This window comes from Oryzias latipes, chromosome 22 (assembly GCF_053564925.1).
Source record: "Oryzias latipes strain Hd-rR chromosome 22, Olatipes_Hd-rR_3.1".
NCBI classification, from domain to species: domain Eukaryota; kingdom Metazoa; phylum Chordata; class Actinopteri; order Beloniformes; family Adrianichthyidae; genus Oryzias; species Oryzias latipes.
The window spans coordinates 778,226-801,756 of NC_136258.1; the positions used below are offsets into that span (position 1 = coordinate 778,226).

The 23,531-nt window shown below is 43.0% G+C and overlaps 1 protein-coding gene across 6 annotated transcripts in view; it reads left to right on the forward strand.

Annotated features, from left to right (window-relative positions):
• Positions 1-23,531, forward strand: part of rock2a (rho-associated, coiled-coil containing protein kinase 2a) — a 72,583-nt gene that overhangs the window by 33,557 nt on the left and 15,495 nt on the right. For 4 of the 6 annotated variants that reach the window (XM_023951816.2, XM_023951817.2, XM_078940525.1 and 1 more), the window contains exons 2-17: positions 3,280-3,361; positions 3,458-3,558; positions 4,364-4,501; positions 10,357-10,617; positions 13,853-13,997; positions 14,082-14,220; positions 14,404-14,495; positions 18,571-18,730; positions 18,815-18,869; positions 20,305-20,393; positions 20,478-20,526; positions 20,871-21,006; positions 21,914-22,005; positions 22,254-22,500; positions 22,963-23,069; positions 23,141-23,300. In XM_023951816.2, coding sequence (XP_023807584.1) covers positions 3,280-3,361; positions 3,458-3,558; positions 4,364-4,501; positions 10,357-10,617; positions 13,853-13,997; positions 14,082-14,220; positions 14,404-14,495; positions 18,571-18,730; positions 18,815-18,869; positions 20,305-20,393; positions 20,478-20,526; positions 20,871-21,006; positions 21,914-22,005; positions 22,254-22,500; positions 22,963-23,069; positions 23,141-23,300 — 2,053 coding nt within the window. Of the gene's footprint in view, positions 1-3,279; positions 3,362-3,457; positions 3,559-4,363; positions 4,502-10,150; positions 10,231-10,356; positions 10,618-13,852; positions 13,998-14,081; positions 14,221-14,403; positions 14,496-18,570; positions 18,731-18,814; positions 18,870-20,304; positions 20,394-20,477; positions 20,527-20,870; positions 21,007-21,913; positions 22,006-22,253; positions 22,501-22,962; positions 23,070-23,140; positions 23,301-23,531 lie in introns of those variants that run through there. The other 2 variants (XM_078940527.1, XM_078940528.1) reach the window with 2 other exon arrangements.

The following is a 23,531-nucleotide window of genomic DNA, read 5'->3' on the forward strand; positions in this document are numbered from 1 at the left end:
CCGTACTGTGGTGAGGTCTTAAACCCGACTGAATGTCTTCAAAGTGGCTGTTGTCCTGTAGGTGGCAGTAAAGCTGCTTAACCACAACTCTTTCTAGGATTTTAGAAATAAAGGGGAGGTTTGATATTGGTCTATAGTTGGCCAAGATGCTAGGATCCAAACTGGGCTTTTTCAGAAGAGGTTTAACAACTGCATATTTAAAAGACTGTGGCACGTAACCCGTTTCCAGAGAGGTATTTATCATTGTTGATATGGGATCATCAATTAGGGGAAAAGTTTCTTTAAAAAGTCTAGTGGGAATTGGGTCTAACAGACACGTTGAGGATTTGCAGGACGTAATAATTGATGCTATTTCTGTTTGATCCACAATAGTGAAGCAGTCTAATGTTACAGAGGTTTCTATGGATGCCTCCACTTCTACCGCTTCAGCCTGCTCTGGGCTGATAGTAGGAATAACTTGATTTTAACTTGTGTCTAATATTTGAGATTTTACTATCGAAAAATGTAAGAAAATCATCAGAGCTGAGAGAAACAGGAACATGTGGTTCTACTGAGCTCTGACTGCGAGTTAATTTAGCAATAGTGCTAAAAAGAAATCTTGGATTATTTCCATTCTCTGATATTAAGGTTGAATAGTACTGGCTTCTAGCTCTACGCAGAGCTTTTTTATAATTTAACAGGCTATGTTTCCAGATATCCAGAGACTGCTCTGAACCGGAGCGGCGCCATTCTCTTTCGTTACGGGTTTCTTGTTTAAGAGAACGAGTTTCAGCGTTAAACCACGGTGCTACTCAGTTTTGTCTAACGAACTTAGGTTTCAGGGGGACAACAACATCAAGTGTACTCCTGAGGGCTTGTAAGGCATCATTAACAAACTGGTCATTTATACTAGGACTGATGCTATGGGAGCTGGTCTCAGAGTATTTTCTCAGAATATCACTAAGTACTGGCTGAACTGTGTGTTTAAACTCAGACACAGAACGGTCAGTTAAGGTTCTTCTAAGCTGTTTCTTATTCACTGGGGCAGAAGGATGTTCTAATCTAAACTGGAAGGTAATCATAAAGTGATCAGAAATGATGGGGTTAAGAGGAAGGACACTCAGCTGGCTGATCTCTATACCATGGGTTCAAACAAGGTCCAGGGTGTGCTTATGACAGTGAGTGGGTTCATTCACACTTTGGGTGAAACCAACATCATCTAATAAAGCTGCAAAAGCCTTTCCTAGACAGTCACTGGGGTCATCAACATGAATATTAAAATCCCCTAATATTATAGTTTGATCAGAATCTAAGACAATAGTCGATAGGAAGTCGGAAAACTCAGTTAAAAATTCTGAATACGGGCCGGGGGGGGGGGGGGGGGGGGCAATAGATAATTATGAATAAAACAGGTTTTCGAGTTTTCCTGTTTGGGTGATTTATAGACAATATGATGCTTTCAAATGAATTATAAGCATTTTTAACTTTAGGGCTGAGAAGTAAGCTAGACTGTGATATTACTGCCAAACCACCTCCTTTCCCTGAAATCCTGGATTTCTGATAGTTAGCATAAGTGTGGGGGGGGGGGGGGGGTGCTTCATTCAATCTAACGTAGTCATCCTGTTGGAGCCAAGTTTCTGTTAAGGCTAGAAGACTAAGGTTGTTATCAATGATTAACTCATTGACTAAGAAGGACTTAGAGGAAATGGATTGAAGGTTTAATAAACCGCATTTAATTATACATTATAATTCTGCTTGTGAGAACTGCTGTCTGTCACTTTAAGGTTTCTAAGACGCGCTCCTTTCATTTGTCTTTCAGCACATAAGCTAAAGCTAGGACCTGCTTGACTTTCCCTGCATGAGTTTTGCACCAGCACTAACCCTAAGGGAGGCTCAGATGAGCGTTTTACACTGCTGCTCTGCGCCCGGGTCTCGTCTCTGGGTTGTCAGGTTGACAGACTAAGGCTAGCCTCTTTTACTGTCTGCTCAGTTCTCCTTTTGATGTTTTATCAGTCTATTGTTTTAAGTGCCCTGTCCTATGCGGTGGTGTGTTGGGGGGGGGTGCGCGAACAAAAAGGACATAAAAAAACTGAATCGTCTGGTCAGGAGAGCAGGCTGTGTGGTGGGGCGGAGCCTGGAGATAGTGGAGGTGGTGGCAGAGCGGAGGATGCTGTCCAAACTGGACAGCATCATGAAGAACACTGGTCATCCCCTACATGGACTCTTTAGTGACCAGAGGAGCGCATTCAGCGACCGCCTTCGCTCTCTGCCATGCTCCACAGAAAGACTCAGGAAGTCCTTTGCACCGAGTGCAATTAGACTGTTCAATGCTGCTGGGAGGGGAGGGGGCATGAGGAGGAGTCACTAAACGGGCATCTACTTTTTACCACTTTTATGGTTTTGCTTTTACTTCTTCTATTTTGTTTTTATTGCTCTTATATTTTTATTCCTTTTATTCTGTTTTTAGTGGGTGTGACTATTTTATGATTTTATGACTATTTGTTACTCAACTACTTTAAATTTCTATTGAATGTTTGTGTATTTGAGCAGCATCGGATGGATATGCAAGTTCCCTCGGGATTAATAAAGTACTCCATCCATCCATCCATCCATCTATCTATCTATCTATCTATCTATCTATCTATCTATCTATCTATCTATCTATCTATCTATCTATCTATCTATCTATCTATCTATCTATCTATCTATCTATCTATCTATCTATCTATCTATCTATCTATCTATCTAGCTATCTAGCTATCTAGCTATCTAGCTATCTAGCTATCTAGCTATCTAGCTATCTGGCTGGCTGGCTGGCTGGCTGGCTGGCTGGCTGGCTGGCTGGCTGGCTGGCTAAAATGTTTCCCTTTGTGTTATTTTTATGTTGGAAAAACAACAGTGAAGTGAACTTTATGAAACTAAAATGGATAATGGATTTGTTATTCATTTTTGTTTGTTTTTACACATATTTAATTTACACTTGATTATCTTGCAAGAAATATAAGAAATTTGTAAAATTTCACCTGCACTGGTCAGTACCCAGGTATTCATTTCTGAGTCACACTGGTTAGATTTTTGGCTAAGGATGTCCTGGATTGGTCTTAGGTCAGTGAGTCGGATAGAATCTGATCGTGCAAATTAAGCAAAATTGAAAGTGAGTCAAATTGGCTACCAAAAAAATCAAATCAAATCATTGTTAAAACCAACAGTTAAACCCCGACTAATTACCGGAACCCAAATATGTGTTTTGTTTCTATTGTATTTGTGTTTGGTGGAAAACTTTCTCCTTTCTTTTTCTAGGACTCCTTAAATGCTCTGGTCTTAGACTTGGACTACCCGGCGCTACGCAAAAATAAAAACATTGAAACCTTCTTAAACCGATGTAAGTGCTTCTATGATGCCTGTGTCAGGAAATGTAGCATCCTTTGGGTGAATCCACAGCTTTGTTGACACTTCTGTGCCCTTTTTTCCTTCTCAGATGAGAAAGTAGTAGAGGAACTTCGAGATCTCCAAATGAAGTCTGAGGACTTTGAGAAAGTGAAAGTGATCGGACGAGGAGCATTTGGTGAAGTGCAGCTGGTAACTCTTTATTGTTTTTTAATAAAAAAATGTCATCTACAATTTAAATTTCCTCTTTAATTAAATATAGTTTTTTTAAATACATACCTTAAATGCTGCATACCTTCAGAAAGTTTAATCATCTCATCTGTGTGTGTTCTTTTGTTTTTCCACTTTCCAGTGTTCTTTGATTTTTCTTTTTCTTTTTAAATCTGTATTATTTTCATAAAAATCACAAACATGTAAACATGTTGCTTTCAGGTCCAATAAATCCGACCAAATAGCCAATCTCTCATCCCGCTGTGCGTGGGATGAGAGATTGGCATATAAAAGGGAAATGACTAGAAATGGATTCTTAATGATTTTTGTTGGGATTATTGCAATAGAAGAATGATGGACAAATACAGCTCAGAAAAAATCTGTTTGTGTATCTGTGGTTACTTCATTCCATTAACCTCTTAAGATCTGGCATCCACATGCATGGATCACTCTTGTGGTTATATTACCAATTAATTCTGCTTAAGTATGACCCTGAGACTACGTGTGTAGAGGTTTAGCTCAAACATTAGCTTGTGTCTTAAGAAGTTAAAAATACGAGGAAATTAGAAAGTCATAAAAGTTACGAAAGCTAAATTCCTGGTTTGATGAAAAATAGTAAGTAAATCAATTTATTTTTACCAATAACATATTCACAAAGGACTTTAGAAGATACAAAGGTAAATATTTAAAGTTTTACCATATCAATTTGAGTTATTAGATGTAAAAAAAAAGAGATTTTGTTGGGTTTTAATTTTCTTTTGCCCCCCCTTGTTTCTGCACCATCCAGGTCAGACATAAAGCCTCCCAGAAGGTCTATGCTATGAAGCTGCTAAGCAAATTCGAGATGATCAAACGCTCCGACTCTGCTTTCTTCTGGGAAGAGAGGGGAATCATGGCATTTGCCAACAGTCCCTGGGTTGTTCAGGTAGAAGATTTACAGCTGTTTCATTAAGCCTTGTCACATGCACCCATGTAGGGGGTTGAAACATACGGGTCCTGCAGGTTTTTGGATTGTCTGTGCCTATGTAGGGTCATAGACAGGAGCGGTTGCATCTTAAAAGGAGCGAAAGTGTGTCTCGGGCCAAATCCAAATTGCCCCCCTACCCCTACGGCAGGGGTGCTCATTACGTCCATCGCGATCGACCGGTCGATCTTCAAGGACATGAGGGTAGATCGCAGGCCAGCAAAGATAAATACCGGTAATAAAAAAAATGTACTTCTAAAAAATCCACCAGCCAATCAAAATCCTCACGAGAAGTACGGGACTTGATTGACATGCAGAACGGCCAATCGGACATCCTCTGATATATAAATGTGTAAATTCTCTTAGCGCAAATTCTGTCTGTCATCAGAAAGTCGCTTTCTGACCGCAGCACGTCAAGTCCCCGGTAGAAAACCACTCCGGACAACCAGAGTGTTTATTGAAGCCGCCCTGCGTGTGTCCTCCTGCTATCAGCTTTGTGGTTCTCCCCCGATAAATACGAGTTCATCAAGGAAGCGTTTTTTTTCCCGTGGCACGCACTTCGTACAGAGCCAACAGCGCGTTGGAAATGCCACGCTCCCTGCATTGCACGGTTTAAAACAGAGCATGACAGACGATAGTCTCTGCTTTCTGTCTTTGTAATAAAACGCCTCATCTGTTCATACAAAAGTATTTTTGTGTAATCTTACTGTGTAGTTTTTAATAAGTACATAAACAACAATGTGTGTGTATATATATATATATATATATATATATATATATATATATATATACAGTCCCTGACAAAAGTCTTGTCGCTTATCCATTTTGTAGAAACAAAAGCGTATAACCTCACTTTTAATGAATCCATTGGTTTTAGAAATGTCTCATATGGGTCTCAGTAACTCAGACAATTGCGAGCACTGTGATAATAATCTACCCGACAGCTACATGCACGCACTGTGGTTCTGCACTCCTGTCCAGGCTCTCTGGCAGCAGGTATGTGCCGATTTATCAGTCTGGCTTAAGGTTTCAATCACTGCCTCACCGTCACTTTGTGTGCTTGGTGACATGAGTGCCATCGATATAGAAGAAGGATTAGCATCTATCATTTTCATAACTGTTTGTATTGCCAAAAAAACTATTTTAATAAATTGGAAAAACAAGAAAAATATAAACATAAGTCAACACAGAAATCTGCTGTTTGATCATATCAGCTTGGAAAAAATGTCAGCCCAAAGCTCAAGTAACTTTGAAAGAATTCAGTCTCTCTGGTCTCCTGTGGTTGACTCCATGACTTAGGGGGTGGAGGGCTTGGCCGTCGCTGCTCCTTGCCCTTCTGCCGTGGTTTGGGGTGGGGGTCGGGGCTTCCGGTGCCTGGCGGGGGCGGTGGGGGGCTCCGTTGGTCGGGGGGTCGGGTCCGGTGCCTGGGTGGGGCGGGCTGGGGCGCTGCGTGGTCCTCTGGGCTTGGGTGTGGGGGTGCGTGGTGGGGGGGTGGGGTGGTGGTCTGGCTTGGCTTGGGGGGGTGGTCCCTTTGCCTGTGCTGGGGGGGGTTGGCGGGGGGCCCTGCTCGGGTGGGGGGGGCCCAGCGGCGCCGGATGGGCTGCCCATCTGCACCTGGGGCTGGGATCGGCCCTTCCCTGGCTCTGGGACGGGACGGGACAACCCTCTCGGGGCCCCCGGTCGCTCTGGGTGTCACCCGCTTCGGCTGCGGGGTCTGGGGTGGGGTGGGGTGGGGGGCTTGTCGGCCCTGTCCTGTGGGGGGGCGTTCTGGGGGGGAGGGGGGGGCATTATTAGTACGGGTCGGGGGGTCTAACGGGTCGGGGTCTCCGCTGAGGCAATCAGTGGTTGCCTCGGCCGGTTGGCCTCCTCGGTCCCGTCGAGGCCTGACCAGAGCTCTTCTAGGGCCGGCGTCTGGGGGTGGGGGCCTGGGCTTGCTCCGGGGGGGGGCGACGCTTTCTGGCTCCTCTCTCTCTGTGTGGGGTGGGTTGTGCCGGGCCTAGGGTGTCGGCGCCTCCGGGGGTGGGCCCCTTGGCTGGGTGGCCCTGGCCCCTTTGCTGGGGGTGGGCTGGGGGACGGCTGTTTAACCACCGGGGGACAGTCTACCAGCTGTCCCCAACTTACCCCCTTCCTTATATAACCTCATATTAGGGGGAGGGGGTGGGGGGTCTAGCCTGCGATGCGCCTTGGGGGGGGGCTACTTGGGAGTGGCCCCCCTCCTATGGTTGCCGTATGGAGTGGGCCCCCCCTCTTTCGGTTTTATTTGCACCTTAGACATGTAGGGTCCTTGGTAGGGGGGGTGCTTGGACATCACTGCAAGCAAGCAGCAGATGTCCTCCTGGCACCCTACCCGCCAATTTTAACCGCACCTTAGACATTTAGGGCCCCTTGGTGTGGAGGGTGAGGGGACATCACTGTGAGTAATCAGGAGATGTCCCCTTAGTGCCCTACTCGCCAATTTTAACTGCACCCCCCTTAGTACACACACCCCTCCCCCTTCAATATATACATTCAAACATAAACACACACACATGCACACAAACACCCTCTCAAGCACCCATACACGCACACACATTTTACAAGGAAGGTGGGACCTGGGTCCATCTGTCCCCTACCCCTTCCCTGGTGGGGGGTGTGGGCCCCTTGGCGATGGCGGCCGTGTCCCTTGGGTGCCGGCTCCCTGGGCCCGGCGGTGCTCTCTCCGCGCGGTGGGGGGGTTCATATTACACCTGAGCCGGGGGTGTTCGTGTCCCTGGGGGTGGGTCCTGGTCCTTGCCCCTGGGCGCTGGGCCCCGCCAAACTTCCAACATGGCCGAGCCTGGTCGGGCCATATTTATAACACCCCTTGTGGGCCGCCCTTTTTTCCCCGGGGTTCCCCCCTCCTGGGCGGGGGCGGCGGGCCCCTGCCTTACTCCTACCTGGACCAACCGTGGGCCGGGTGGGTGGCTGCCTGGAGTGCGGATCGGGTCTCCCTTGGGGGGTCCTGGCTCGTACCTGGGGTCGGAGCGGGGGGATGCCCGGAACTCCTGGGTGGTGGTGGGGTGCTCGTCTGGGGCTGAGGGCGTCCCTCTCCGGTGGGGCCCTGCGTTGGGCTCTTCCGGCGCGGCGGGGGGCTGCTTTCCTGGCTGGGCTGGGGCGGCGCTCTCTTTCCCTCTGCGCTTCCCTGCTCTCTGGCTCTGGGGGCCTCGCGGCGGTCCTGCTGGCCCTGGCCTGGGTGGCGGTCTTGGTCGCCCGGGGGGCGGTTGTTCCCTGCCTGTTCCCGTGTGGCGTTGGGGGAATTCCGGCTGCCGCTGCTGCTGCGGCGGGGGTATGGGTGTGGGGGTGGCTGGGCGCTCCTCCTCCTTCTTTTCACATTCCACCATCCATTTTAGAAGAACATAAACACTCACCTGAGCACAGGTGTTAGCTCACCTTTGCACTAATAGTTTGCATGATTGAATGAATGAAAGATTTCACACTAGTTGGTTTAAAGGCATAGGTATGCGTTCGTGAACACTATCTGTTTTGTGTGCATGTTGACATGTGGACATTTTTGCGGCTAGCAGGTGTGTTGATAATATTTGAGTGTGTGTGAACAGGCCCCGCCCTTTTTGTACTACATTTGAACCGTACCCTAACGATAAACAACCAGTAAGCCTGTCTGCTCTATGCTGCTTCATGGTCTTACCCCCTTTCCCCTCCGATTATCACCCTCCTACCCCCCCCTCTCTCTAACGTCCCTCTCTCTTCTTCCCCTCTTTCCTTTTCCGTCCGGTCCAACACCAAAGATTTTCAAACATGATTGAAATTAATAAAGTTTGGCCTCAATTACAAAAGGGGTTTATTCAGATATACCTTTGGTTTGTCTGAAGATGAATAACCCCTCTTGTTAAAATAAAATACGTCCAACACAAGAGGCCCTCAGCTCTCATCTGTTTGCCTAGCTGTTGGACAGGACAAGTTAAAGAAAAAAAAAAAAAGAAATGTCTCATATGAAAGCTGAAACCCTCCCAAATTATGTTCAATATACTAAAATAAAATTGCTTCACTGAAGAAAGATTGATCATTTAATAAACACAGAAAGGTCACATTTTGGCAAGACAAAAGTTTTGTCGCCTTGTCATATGATGCTCCCAATCCTAGATTACAGCCTCACCTGTGATCAATTACTGATAAATCAATTATCAGACAAAAGTTTTGTCGCCAAAGAATCTTGATGAACTCTGGGAGGCATGGAAGACTACTTTCTTTGCTTTCTTTGCTATTTCTGATGACTTCATCGATAAATTGTATGAATCGTTGTCAAACCGCATGGATGCTGTCCTTCAAGCTCATGGAAGTCATACAAGATATTAAATATGGATCTCACAGTAGCACTACTTAATTCACTGATGTTATGCAACATATTTTTGTTTTTGAAGTAAATTATTTGTTAAATTTTCTCATTACTCTCTGTAGGCGACAAAACTTTTGTCTTGGTCTCAGGGTGAATCTTAGGCATGTTGTCAGAGGTCAGGTTGCAGTTGATGTGAAGGCCTGGTGTGCTGGGGTTCTTTTTATACACACCCACTAATTGATTGATCAGTAATTGATCACAGGTGAGGCTGTAATCTAGGATTGGGAGCATCATATGACAAGGCGACAAAACTTTTGTCTTGCCAAAATGTGACCTTTCTGTGTTTATTAAATGATCAATCTTTCTTCAGTGAAGCAATTTTATTTTAGTATATTGAACATAATTTGGGAGGGTTTCAGCTTTCATATGAGACATTTCTAAAACCAATGGATTCATTAAAAGTGAGGTTATACGCTTTTGTTTCTACAAAATGGATAAGCGACAAGACTTTTGTCAGGGACTGTGTGTATATATATATATATATATATATATATATATATATACTTACTACATATATATTTACTAGTGACATGTGTGACAAAAGGGGAACCTTTTGTATATATATATATATATACAAAAGGTTCCCCTTATGTCACACATGTCACTAGTAAGGTGTGAGTACTGGGTCCTTACTGACCGTGCACAAATGCTGCACGTACGGGGGGTGTCTGTGCAGTATTTGACGTAAGCGGGGACTTAGGTTATACGTAAGTGCCCATAGGATGACCACTGGATGCCCATCATGTAATTTCCTAAATTCTGACAGTTAGGCTGCGTTTATGACCACGCATTTATCACGTTGACGGCACTAATGGCCGAAAAAATGGGGTTAGAAAAAAGGAATTAGTACAAAACATCTGCGTTCCACCTACTTCACCGTTACTTACCCTTACGTGTTGTAGAAATGTTTACTTGGACCTGCCGCTTGCAGCTGCTTGTAGACCAAAATGTGCATGAATGTTTTGCCCTATGGGCTCACAGAGCGGTCTACGATCTTTAAATGTTATGTTGGCCATGCAAAAAAGGCTTACCGTGCAGGTTGACTATTGCTGACCCACAGACAGCCCAGATCAACCTGCAGTTTTTTGGGCCAAATTTTTATTTGTTTATTTTAGGAACCAGTCATTCGAAGATTATTTAAAACAGGACTGCTCATTCTTGGACCTCGATATTAACTACCCTGCCTGTTTTCCATCTCTCCCTGCACTGCTTGCTGCTGATTACCTGGACCAGGTGTGTTCATTCAATCAGAATCTGGAGGCATCTGATAGAGCTAATCTGCAGCTAGCAGGACTTGGAGTTCTGGAAAACCGTCAGGGTGAGGACCAGGAATGAGCAACAAAAAGCCAAGGAATTAACAACATTAAGCTTTTAATCATTCTGTTGAGGTATTTTACAACAACCACTCAAACAAAGGTAAATAATTGTTTGTATGTGTGTTCAGTTGTGCTGTGCCTTCCAAGATGAGCATTACCTCTACATGGTGATGGAGTACATGCCAGGAGGGGATCTGGTCAACTTGACCAGCACGTACGATGTTCCAGAGAAGTGGGCCAAGTTCTACACAGCAGAGGTGGTGATGGCTCTGGATGCCATTCACTCCATGGGCTTCATCCATCGGGACGTCAAGCCAGACAACATGCTGCTGGATCGACTCGGACACCTGAAACTGGCTGACTTTGGCACATGCATGAAGATGGACGCTGTAAGTGACCCTCAGGCTGTGAAGCTCGAGCCGCAGGACAATTTTACACTTCCTTTATAGGAATACCCGTCTATTCATTTATTTAACCTGCTTTACCTTCTTACAAACAAAATGAATATACGTCTGTTTTTCCCCAGTCATTTACTGATGGGATTAATTTAAATCTGTGGGGATTAGTTGGTTAAAGTATTACTTATAAGGTTAGAATAGTCAAATGAAGGCAAAAATAAATTCATTCAGGAAGTACCTACATTAGAAATTATCAGTTAAACTAAAAATATTCAGAAGACAAAAGGAATCATAGATTCTGGTAAATCTTGATGCTAAATTTTCTGTTAAGGGCACTGTGGGTTCACACACCAGGGTGTGTGAAACCTGTTCTCCTCATTTGACCCATGTAGAAACAGCTGTGACCATTTGGTGATGTAGCCTCCACAATCCAACCCCTTAATGCAAGCATGAAGTGTTTTTGCTATGACTCGACTGTGGATTTGAACTTACAACCTTCCTATCTTGGGGCAGACATGCTAACACTAAGCCTTAACTAAAAAAAAGTAATTTCAAAACAACATTTCTGTATGACTTTAGGTTTACCCTATTATGTCTTATACAAAATTACAAGAGGTCAAAAGTGATGCAGAAAAAGAACAAAAAGAGTCATATCTACTTACTGTATTTTTTGAACTATACGTTGCTCCGGAGTATAAGACAAAGCAGCAAAAAATAAAAAATAAAGAAGAAAAAAATTAAATATAAGTCCTACTGGAGTTTTAGTAAAAAGGGTAACGGTGTAGTGCTGCACCGAACGTGACTCATGCATCAAATTTACACCTGCTGCCTCTTTTTCGTTGCCTGGCAAATTCCATGATCAATGCTTTCCCAAAACGTTTCTTCATAAACTAGACTCTCCCTTCGCCTGTGGGAGAACCAACCTTTAGCCTCATTGCTACATGGAACAATTGACTGTATATCTCATTTACAACACACGAAAGACACAGAGGATGTTGAGAGATCAGGTTTATTCATTTTAAACAGCTCACAAATGCATCAGTAAACACATCTCCTATGTCTGGGTTTATTAGATCTTTCAGAAACTCTCCCAGTATCACCCCTCTCGGGTGGGGCCCGGCGTTGGGCCCTCCTGGCGCTGCGGGGGGGCTGCTCTCCTGGTTGGGCTGGGGCGGCACTCTCTTTCCCCCCATGCCTCCCTGCTCTCTTGCTCTCAGGGCCTCGTGGCGGTCCTGCTGTCCCTGGCCTGGGTGGCGGACGTGGTCACTGGGGAGCGGTTGTTCTCTGCCTGCTGCCACGTGCCGTTGGGGGCTTCTGGCTGCCGCGGCTGCTGCGCCAGGGGTCTTGGGGTGGGGATGGCTGGGCACTCTCCCTCCTTCTTTTCACATTCCACCATCCATTTTAGAAGAACATAAACACTCACCTGAGCACAGGTGTTAGCTCACCTTTGCACTAATAGTTTGCGTGATTGAATGAAATATCTCACACTAGTTGGTTTAAAGGCATAAGTATGCATGTGTGAACACTATCTGTATTGTGTACATGTTGACATGTGGACATTTTTGCAGCTAGCAGGTGTGTTGATAACATTTGAGTGTGTGTGGACAGGCCCCGCCCCTTTGAGATTTGTATTCTATCTGAACCTTACCGTAATGATAAACATCCAGCAACTTGTTGCTTTATGCTGCTTCATGGTTTTAGCCCCCTCCCCCCTCCTATGATCACCCTCCTATCCCCCCCCCCCCCCCCCCTCTCTAACACCCCTCTCTCTTCTTCCCTCCTTTTCTGTCCGGTCCAACACAAAAGATTTTCAAAAACAATTAAAATGAAGTTTGGTCTTGATTACAAAAGGGGTTTACTCAGACATACCTCTGGTTTGTCAGAAGATTAATAACCCCTGTTGTTAAAGTAAAATATGTCCAACACAAGAGGCCTTCGGCTCTCATCTGTCTGCCCAGCTGTTGGACAGGACAAGTTAAGAAAAAAACTCCCAGTATGGTGAGAGTCACCATCTACTGCAGGAGTCATGAATGACAGCCGCTTTCAGCTGTACTTTTGTCTCTCTGTGACCCAGTTTGATGATATTGCTGCCCCGCTTTAGTCCGTGGTGAGGAAAAATAAAAACAAGAATAACTTTTTTTTTTTAAATCACATTAAAGTCACTTCTGAGTATAAACTATGCAAAAAAAAAACAACAACTTAAATCTCCAAAAATAAGGTAATATAGAAGTGGTTCTATTTTGAAACAAAAAAATACCTTCTTTTAATGTTAAGTACTGATCAGAATTTACATAGAAAAGACAAATAAAACACAAGTTTTATAACATTTAAAGATATATATTGAAACAAAACCCAGACTTTTCTGTTTCCAATGTATAAAAGCATGTTGAATGGACTAAAATCTGCTGATAATTGGTAAATAGCTTTTCTACCTCCCTAGAAGGGCCAAAGTGCTTTACAGTCCCATTCACCCATCAACACACACATTCACACACTGATGGCGGCTCTGCTGTCTAACACTGGTGCCAACCTATAACCACCACAAGCAACGTGGGGTTCAGTGTCGTGCCTAAGTACACTTCGACACATGGGCGATCAACCGGGAGCAAAACCTGTGATCTTCCGATCGGAGATCGACCTCTGCACCACAGCAGCAGAGAACAGATCATCATCGTATTCGACTGGAGGAAAAATAGCTTTTTCTCAACTTACATGACAACAGTTGAGCTTGTTTAAACATTTTTGCATTTTTTCTGTGACAGGATCAGGATTCTGATCTCTGAATCCAGAAATGAACAAATGAAACATCAGGAACTGCCTCACTTTGAGTGAATCACTTTAAATGCATATATTAGAATGTTTTTTTCTTTGTTATTTTGACGCTAAGGTTTAGGATTGCCATGCTCTCAAAACAGCTGAAATTGTGTGGGCAGCGTTGACGGATACTGCAACCCTCAGGGTCTGCTTTCTTTAGTTTTAACACCTACAATATGGCCAGAAACGGCAAACTCTTAGAAAAATAACAGCCTCCAGTTTGCCGTCATGTATTTGGAACTGATTACAGGTATGCAGCTGAATAAATGCTCTGGATTCCAGTAAACGCAACTTCTGTTTTACTTCTTCTTGACCTCTATATAAAAAATTTCTGTGATTGAATACATTTTGGTCACAAAAGAGACAGCAATGATTTACCTTCACAGGTTGAATGGTGCCTCTTGTGTTTCAGACTGGCATGGTGCGCTGTGACACAGCTGTGGGAACTCCTGACTACATCTCCCCAGAGGTGCTGAAATCTCAGGGAGGAGACGGTTGTTACGGAAGGGAGTGTGACTGGTGGTCTGTGGGAGTCTTCATTTTCGAGATGCTTGTTGGTTGGTGGATTTTTTTCATCAAAGAGAGATTGCTTTGTGATGCAGCTGCATGTCATTAATTTCTGTCCCCCATCCTACTCTTAGGTGACACCCCGTTCTATGCCGACTCTCTGGTGGGAACCTACAGTAAAATCATGGACCACAAAAACTCCCTCCATTTCCCAGAGGAAGTGGAGATCTCTGCAGATGCCAAGAACATCATCTGTGCCTTCCTGACTGACCGGTAGAAAAATGTATTTTGTGTGGTTTTGTTTGCCAGTTTGGAGCAGTTTTGTGATTTTTATTGTATTTTAATTTTCTCTCTTTTTTTCTTTTCTTAATATTATATGTTAAATTCTCCCACTATGGTGGGATGACCCAATGCATAGCAGTCATCCAGTCCTAAATCTGTGTTTATTTTTTTAAGGGAGGTGCGATTGGGCCGAAACGGCGTAGAGGAAATCAAACAACACCCCTTCTTCAAAAACGACCAGTGGACGTTCGACAACATCAGAGAAAGTGAGCATCAGCAGACTAGAAGCAAATTTATGGGGTGTCAGTATAGACCCAAACACCCCAACTGAGGGTGAGAAAACACTCGTAAACAGTCTAATTTGAAATAAAATAAATATGTGGTAAAATATCATAAAAAGTATACAAGTAAAATTCTGGATTAAACAGATATGTATATGATAAAATGTCATAAAATACAAGAATAAAAAAAATTCTAGAATAAGCAAATAAAATGATAAAATGATGTGATAAAACATCATAAAACATAAAAAGAATGAAGAATAAATATATATGTGATAAAATATCATTAAATATAAGAATAGAAAATAGATTAAACAAGTAAAATGCTAAAATGATGTAATAAAACATCATAAAACATAAAAAGACATAAAATCTAATAAAAAGGTGTGTCTTTAGGTTCTTTGTCCTGACCCTGGGGACTTTCAGCAGGCCTGCACCTGAGGACCTAAGGGCTTTAGGAGGTTCATACGTTAAAAGCAAGTCGGATATTAAAGAAGGACTAAGAGCATGGACACTCTTAAAAACTATTAAAAGAATTTTAAAATCAACCCTGAAGCTGACAGGGAGCCAGTGCAGAGATTTAAGGATCGGGGTAATGTGCTCCCTCTTCCTAGTTCTTGTTAAAAGGCGTGCAGCAGAGTTCTGGACTAGCTGCAGGCGATTGATAGTGGTTTTCTTGACACCAGAAAGGAGGGCATTACAGTAATCTAATCTTGATGTAATACAAGCATGGATTAAGATTTCAGCACTGGCTCTAGAGAGAAAGGGTCTCACTCGGGCGATATTACTTAGATGGTAAAATGCAGATATAGTTACTTGGTTCACATGTTGGTCAAAGCTAAGGTCTGCATCTGAAATCACATCGTGGTTCCTTACTGTGTCACGTGTAGTCATAGAGTTGGTTGACAGATAAGATTGGACCCTATCTCTCTCATCCTCAGAACCGATTACCAAGACTTCAGTCTTGTCCTGGTTGAGCTGCAAAAAGTTCTCTCCCATCCACATTTTAATGTCTAAAATACAATTTAAAAAACACTGCCTCCACAGTAAAACACGGTGGAGGCAGTGTGATGGTCTGGGCGTGCATGGCTGCTAGTGGCACTGGGGCACTAGTGTTTATTGATGACGTGATACAGGACAGAAGCAGTCCAATGAATTTTGAGGTGTTCAGAGACAGACTGTCTGTGCAGATCCAGGTGAATGCAGCCAAACTGAGTGGACGGCGTTTCATAATACAGATGGACAACGACCCAAAACATAGAGCCAAAGCAACTCAGGAGTTTGTTAAAGCAAAGAAGTGGAATATTCTGGAATGTCCAAGTCAGTCACCTGATCTTAACCCAATTGAGCCTCATTTCACTTGTTGAAGACTGAACTTCAGACACAAAGGCCCACAAACAAACAGCAACTGAAAGCCGCTGCAGTAAAGGCCTGGCAGAGCATTCAGAAGGAGAAAACCCAGCATCTGCTGATGTCCATGAGTTCAAGACTTCAGGCTGTCATTGCCAACAAAGGCTTTTCCACCAAATATTAGTAATGACCATTTGGTTTTCAGTTATTTCATTTGTACAATTACTTAGGAGCCCATGAAATGAAGGGATTGTGTTTAAAATTTTTTTTTAGCTTTTCACATTTATATGCAATCTTTTTGTTCAACCCATGGAATATAAGCTGAAAGTCTGTACTTCAATGGCATCTGAGTTGTTTGATTTAAACTACAGAAACAAAATTAGAATAAATGTGTCCCTGTCCAAATATTTATGGTCCTGACTGTATGTGCTAAGCATCCTAAGTTAAACGAAGCATCATTTCAGGAGGAAAGTTGACCTCTTACCACATGTTTTTGTCTAGATGATGAAGCAAACGTTTTTATCAAAGAAACAAAGTCCACAAGTAGTTTCCCTAGGTCGCTTTTATTGCAAAAAACATCCACCATTAACTTTGATCATTAAATGTGAATCAACAAACAAACAAAAAAGTATTCATTAATAATAATAATGCCATAACACCATGAAGATGAGACACAGCAACTCATTGATGAATTCACAAATTAATTCAGACTCATCAAAACCATTTTTAATGGGCATACATTAGGGGTGTGTATCGGCAAAAGTCTGGCGATACGATATGCATCCTGATACGCGTCCCACAAAAAGAACCTTACTACGATATTATACCGGAACACATTTTCTTTTCTCTTGACTTGGAGAAAACTCGACCAGTCTAAGCAAAACCAAATGGCCTCAGATTTAGCAGTGCTGACCCACATCCCAGCCGCTTCACACTCGGCTGCAAACCGCCCCAATGCATGCTGGAGGTCCTGGCTCGATAAAGCCAACAGGACAACATCATCTGCAAAGAGCAGAGAGGAAAACCTGTAGTCCCCAAACCAGATCCCCTCCGGCCCCTGGCTTCGCCTAGAAATTCTGTCCATAAAAACTATGAACAGAACCGGTGATAAAGGGCAGCACTGCCAGAGTCCAACGTAGACCGGGAACAAGTCTGACTTACTGCCGGCTATGCGAACCAAGCTCTTGCTCCAGTCATACAGACACCGGACAGTAAGGCTCCCTGCACCCCATACTCCCAGAGCAACCTCCACAGGATACCACGGGGGGCGCGGTTGAACGCCTTCTCCAAATCCACAAAACACAAATGGACTGGATAAGCGAACTCCCACAATCCGTCCAGCACCTTAGAGAGGGTGTAGAGCTGGTTCACTGTTCCACGACCAGGACGGAAACCGCACTGTTGTTCCTGAATCGGAGGTTCGACTATCAGGTTCGACCCCTTCTTAAAAAGGTTGGACCACCAATCCAGTGGTACAGTTCCCGACTGCCATGCGATGCTGCAGACACGTGTCAGCCAAGACACTCCCACAGCACCCAGAGACTTGAGGTTACTCGGGGCGGACTTCTCCTGGTGCATTCTCACCGAGGAGCTCGTTGACTACCTCAGTGACTTCAGCTTGGATGATAGACAGCCTCACCCTAAAGTCCTCATTCTCTGCTTCCTTAAAGAAGGCGTGTCAGTGGGATTGAGGAGATCCTCGAAGTATTCCTTCCACCGCCCGACAATGTCCCCAGTTGAAGTCAACAGCTCCCCACCTGCACTGAGAACGGTGCCTGTAGAGAACGGCTTTTCCCTCCTGAGGTGCCGGACGGTTTGCCAGAATGTCTTTGAGGCCAACCGATAGTCCTTCTCCATGGCCTCACCGAACTCCTCCCAGGTCCGAGTTTTTGCCTCCGCAACAGTCTGGGCCGCAGCTCGCTTAGACTGCCGATAACTGTCAGCTGCCTTTGGAGTCCCACAGAGCCAGGCCTGCTAGGACTCTTTCTTCAGCTTGACGGCATCGCTTACTTCCAGTGTCCACCGGGTTCGGGGGTTACTATATCAAGCAATAAAGTAAGACGGAAAGACAGACACAGACGATTTAAAATTTAAAATCTAGATATTTTTTAGTGTCTTGCTGTTGTAATAAATTGTGGAATAACGTATGTTGACCTATGTTCTAAATTTTTGTTGTTCCGGTTACCTACTGGCCAGCACAGTAATACAGAACATTCAGGGTATTATGACCTGAACATGTTTTTTTATTATCAATGTCCATAATCACTTTTTGTTGGACACCCTAAGCCAATCATAAATGAGTATTCACCCGGACCATGGTATAATTTATCAACCTATGTTCTAAATTTTTGTTATTCAGGTAGCCAACTTGCATTTAGGCCAGCTCAATAGAGCATTCTAGCTATTTGATCGGAACTTCTTTTTTAGGTGTCCATTATCATCCTGCAGCCAATCGGAATCAAATTTTCATAGAAATCCAGGTTTTAATGCAAAAAAAGAGTGGGTGTTTATAGTCATGCCTTTAAATTCTAAACTTGGTGTAAAGGTAGTGATTACCCTGCGTGAAAACCTGCAGCAGGAATGTTCTCATAGCAGCAACTTTTATCAAAACCAAGCTCTTTATTAGACAGAGAATTTGTTGACACAGAAATTCCTCCCTCCTTCCGTCCGCTCATGCCCACCATTTTCCACTCTTTTTCCGCCTCATCAGCTGTCGCCCCGGTAGTCCCCGAGCTGAGCAGTGACATCGACACCAGCAACTTTGATGAGATAGAAGATGACAAAGGCGATGTGGAAACCGTACCCACGCCTAAGGCCTTCGTCGGAAATCAGCTGCCGTTTGTCGGCTTCACCTACTTCAAAGAAGATCAGTGAGTTTTCCGTCTCTTAATCTGGTTAATTTCTGGAGTCACTGTGGTTTAAACTTGTTTTTTTTTCTTCTTTCCTTTCTTAAGGTTACTTAATGCTTCTAACAACTCCTCAGTGAATAATGAGAACCTGAAAGGAGAGGTAAATACTTGAAAGAGGTGTCAGAACCAAGCGGTACAGGTGTCTGTTTGCACGACCGCATAGAAGGATTGTTCCATTAGTATAGATTTAGTCTGTAAAGTGCTGGATTTTCTTTCTTATCCTGGGATTTGTTGGCATTTTGTCAGAGTTTAAGCATTCTTAGAAGCACTGAAAGACTTGAGCAGCTTTCAAGGCAGGTCGTTGATTTAATCCGAGACTCGTATTGACTTTAGATTGCCATCCACTGCAGTCCAGTCCAAAGCCTTTATTTACAGTGTAACTCCACCTGACAAAAACACACATGTACCTAATGAAAATATTAAGCTGAGGTTTTGAGCCTTATGTATGTCCTTTATCATCAGAAAATGCCACAAGAACATGTTCAATAACACAATATTCATTAAATCGGGTGATTAAGTTCTATTTTTTTATCTGGTCAGGCTAGTTGTTCGGTCATAAAATCCTATTTCTGTTGGACTAAAGAACAAAGCATAATTGTTTCACTTAAAGTTTATTTGCATGTAGATGAAGAAAAACAGAACCGAAGAACCAACAAACTTTAAAGGGCCACTGTCATGAAAAATCCACTTATTTGAGCTTTTATGTGTATTTGAATGTTCATTCCTCACTATAAACACCCCAAAGTGGCCTTTTGATCCATTCACGCATTTCTGAATATTCCTCTAAAAAACCCGCACTCTGAGAACCAGCCCCTCCCAACCCACGAAAACGAGTGGGTTCTGCGTTGTGACGTCACAAAATGAGTCTTTTTTTCAGCTCTATTTTTATATATGAAAGACTTGGTGTCATATGATAAAAAACTGCAGTTATTCATTTATCCTCTATGATCAATTTGTGAACAGTTGGCAATCTGAGTCCCTGATTGTTCAAAGTTTAACCTGGTTTAACTTTCGACGTGTGTTTAACTCTTGTAGCAACATGTGAATGAATGAAAAGGCCTGAAACACTCGTTTCTGCTTGTTTTCATTTCAAATGGCGCATATCTGAGGGCGGCGTGAACGTAGCTTTCCGCTGTGCTTGCCAGAGTTGTTCCAGAGCAACAGGAAGGAGGAAGAATTCAATGGATTTAGTGATTTAAAGTGATATAAAGAGTTTAGTTAACTTGTCAGCATGTTCTCTATGCAATGGTTATCTGAATAACTGTCCAAACGTAGCACTAATATACTAGATTCCTCCTATGTTTCATGAAGCTAAATAAGCATCAATGTGTTACAGGAGTAAAGTAAATATTCAGTCTATTATTGTTATCTTTTCCATTATTAGTATTTGCCTTTCAAGAGGAAATGTTCACTCCTGTAACCCTATTTTTTATTGTTGTTGAATTTTGCATTGTCATGGTGATATTTCTCAGTAAAATCGGTCTAAAGACTCTTCACTAAATCTCCTCTCATTTGTCGTGTCCTTGTGGTTATAGTCAGCAGCTTTGCAGAAGAAACTGCACCACCTGGAGTTGCAGTTTAATAACGACAAGCAGGTCAAGGATGATCTGGAGCAGAAATACAGGTACTGGGTGAAGCCTGGGTGTAGCTGTTCTAATGTAGCATACAGATCATTCGTGATGACCTCATGCTATTTTTTTCTCTGCAGAACAGCCTCAGGTCGCTTAGAAAAAATAACCAAAGAGCTTGAGGAAGAGGTAGGTTTGTCCTTCACTATCAGAAGACACACTCTTGTCCTACATTTGCTTTCTCCACTGCAATGAGTTTCTCGCTCACTTAAAAAAAAACTTTCCCAGAAGCCTCAGCTGAATCAGAAGAACCATTCTTAATATTCACACTTCATTACACTCCTACTGAAAGCATCAGATGCTGTCAGCTGCAGTGCTTTGCTGCATGTAAACATATTAACCACTTGTAGAGATAATAAAAAAAATAGTATCCTCACAGATTCCTCCCTAAACTGATGTACAGAATCACAGCACCATGAAATTAGGCTTGTATGAAATGCAGACAGAAATGTGGAGTGATGGATTTTTTTCAGGTGAACTGCAGGAAGTGCTTGGAGTCAAACTTGAGGCAGCTGGAAAGAGAAAAGGCTCTGCTGCAACACAAGAGCTTGGAGAGTCACCGCAAGGCCGAGAGCGAGGCTGACAGGAAACGCTGCCTCGAGAATGAAGGTACTAGGATTACATAGAAGAGAAGTTTAGAGGCTTTATTAAATTCTTCAAATCATTTCCTTAAAGTCCCACTCTGATCATTATTAAAATCTATTTTCAAAGCGTTCCCAGTGTTCCTTTTAATTATGATTTTGCCGTTTTTAGCCACAAAAACAAAAAACTTTTTTAGGACATAGTTTTTGCAGAGCGGCAGTAGTTCATTATGTTATGTTCATTATGTTATGTTCATATTATATGTCTTTAGTTGTGGGTGGAACTGATGCGATTGAGCAACCTCACCCCTCTCCCCCCCATTGCTGGAAGCTCAGAGCAGGTGGCCTGTGGTCCACTCAGCGTACCTTCTATGTAGCTAATAAGTTCTTTTTTAAATGGTAATTTTTCACCTGCTCCTAATTTAAATTGAAGAAATACTTAGAAAATTATAAGCTACATTTTCTTAACATATATCATCAATCATCAGAAAAATGCTGCAGAATATTCATTAGAGTGAGTCTCTAAAGGATTACTTTAACAAAAGACAATCCAAAATGTTTCTTTAATTTATTTCAAAACACTATTTTCTGTTAACTTTTTTTTTATATTTGTTTTTGGTAGAATTCTTCAAATTTAGAAAATGTGTTTTTGGTCATTTAGATGCAACTTTGTTTATTTGGAAAACGCTGCCACCTCCTGGTTAAAGGATAAAACTGACTCGTGGGGGTTTTCTGCCTCTAATCAAATTTGCAGCTGAAGGAAATGGAAAAAAAAAAGGTTTCTTTGTCCTTTACTCTTTGGTTTAAACTCCCTTTTATAGACCTATTATTTGCCCAAACTATTTGAATGAAGTTAAACTACTATAGAAAACTGTTTTTCTCTTGTTTTATTTTTTATCACTATAAATAGCTGATTTTTATTTTGTATTGTTCAGTCAACAGCCTTCGTGATCAGCTGGATGACCTGAAGAGAAGAAACCAAAACTCTCACATTTCTAATGAGAAGAACATTCATCTGAGAAGACAGGTCTGTCAACTTCTGCTGGTCCTCCTTTCTTAACCAAATCTTTGTGAGTCAAATGGGTTGGACCTGGGAAGGACTAAGTCTAACAGAAATAATAGAAGTTTTCATATTATTTATATATATTTTTTCATTAAACACCTCTATTTCATTCCATTTAATGCAGAATCATGTGTCCGAAAGCTTTCCACTTTTGTTAAGAATGTCCATCACATTATACTTTCCATGGTAATCTTTACTCTATGCCCCCTCAGCTGGAGGAGGCCAACACTTTGCTGCGAGCTGAGAGTGAAGCTGCGACTAGGCTGCGGAAAACGCAGACCGAGAGCAGCAAGCAGCTGCAGCAGCTGGAGGCCAACGTGCGCGAGCTGCAGGACAAATGCTGCCTGCTGGAGCGAACCAAGCTGAGCCTGGAGAAGGAGTGCATCAGCCTGCAGGCCGCGCTAGAGACGGAGAGGAGGGAGCAGAGTCAAGGCTCAGAAACCATCAGCGACCTGATGGGTGGGTCATGTTCCTGCCCTGTTGGTCATTTTAACCCAGATTCAGAGCATTATCTTCAATAATGCTATTCTGCTCCACTGCATGAGAGAGTGTGATTCCATTTACAGAAATCTATTAATAATAACCCTCCCAAACCTGGTTTTGATTGAGAACAGCAGTATTGATCTGCAACTGCTGCACAGGAGGCTGTTTATTCAACAATATAACACCAAACTCTGATATTGAGTGTATAATAAGCCAGTAGAAGAGATTTCTTTTAGTTGTCATTAAACATTTGTAAAAAGTGCAGAAATGTTGCAGAAAAAACCTGTTGTAAGACTTAACCACTAAAAAAAAACAGTTCATCATGTTGTCATACTGGAATGGGCTTGGTTAGAATCCTGATACTGGGAGAAATGAAATAAAGCTTTGCTGTACAGCAAACAGTTGATTTCTGAGTTTCCCACCTGCTTTCTTTCACAGGGCGCATTTTGGCTCTGGAGCAGGAGGCTCGCCAGCAAAGACAGGCTCTGTCTAAAGCAGAGACCGAGAAGAGACATCTGCAGGACAAACTCACTGATCTGGAGAAGGTATAGACTGGATCCATCAGACCTTAGTTAACATCTTACACAAAAACGCTATTTTGATGTTGTCTGAGTAGGAGATGAGCAGCAAAGAGATCGATCTGACCTACCAGCTGAAGGTTCTGCAGCAGGAGCTGGAGCAGGAGGAGACCTCTCACAAGGCTACCAGGGCTCTGCTGGCAGACAAGAGCAAGATTAGGGTGACCATTGAAGGTGCCAAGTCGGAGTCCATGAAAGGTAAGGAAGGGAGGCAGTTCAGCCATTTAGTTAGTGTTTGCAGGTCATTTACAATTAAACACAGGTATCTAACAATTTTAGAGTCCCACTCTGATCATCTTCTGATCTATTTTCAAAGCTTTCCCAGTGATCTTTTAATTATGATGATGCTTTTTTTTTAGCCAAAATGAACAAAACCTGCTGAGCACGGTGCTTGTGGTCCACCCAGTGTATTTTCTACATCACAAATAA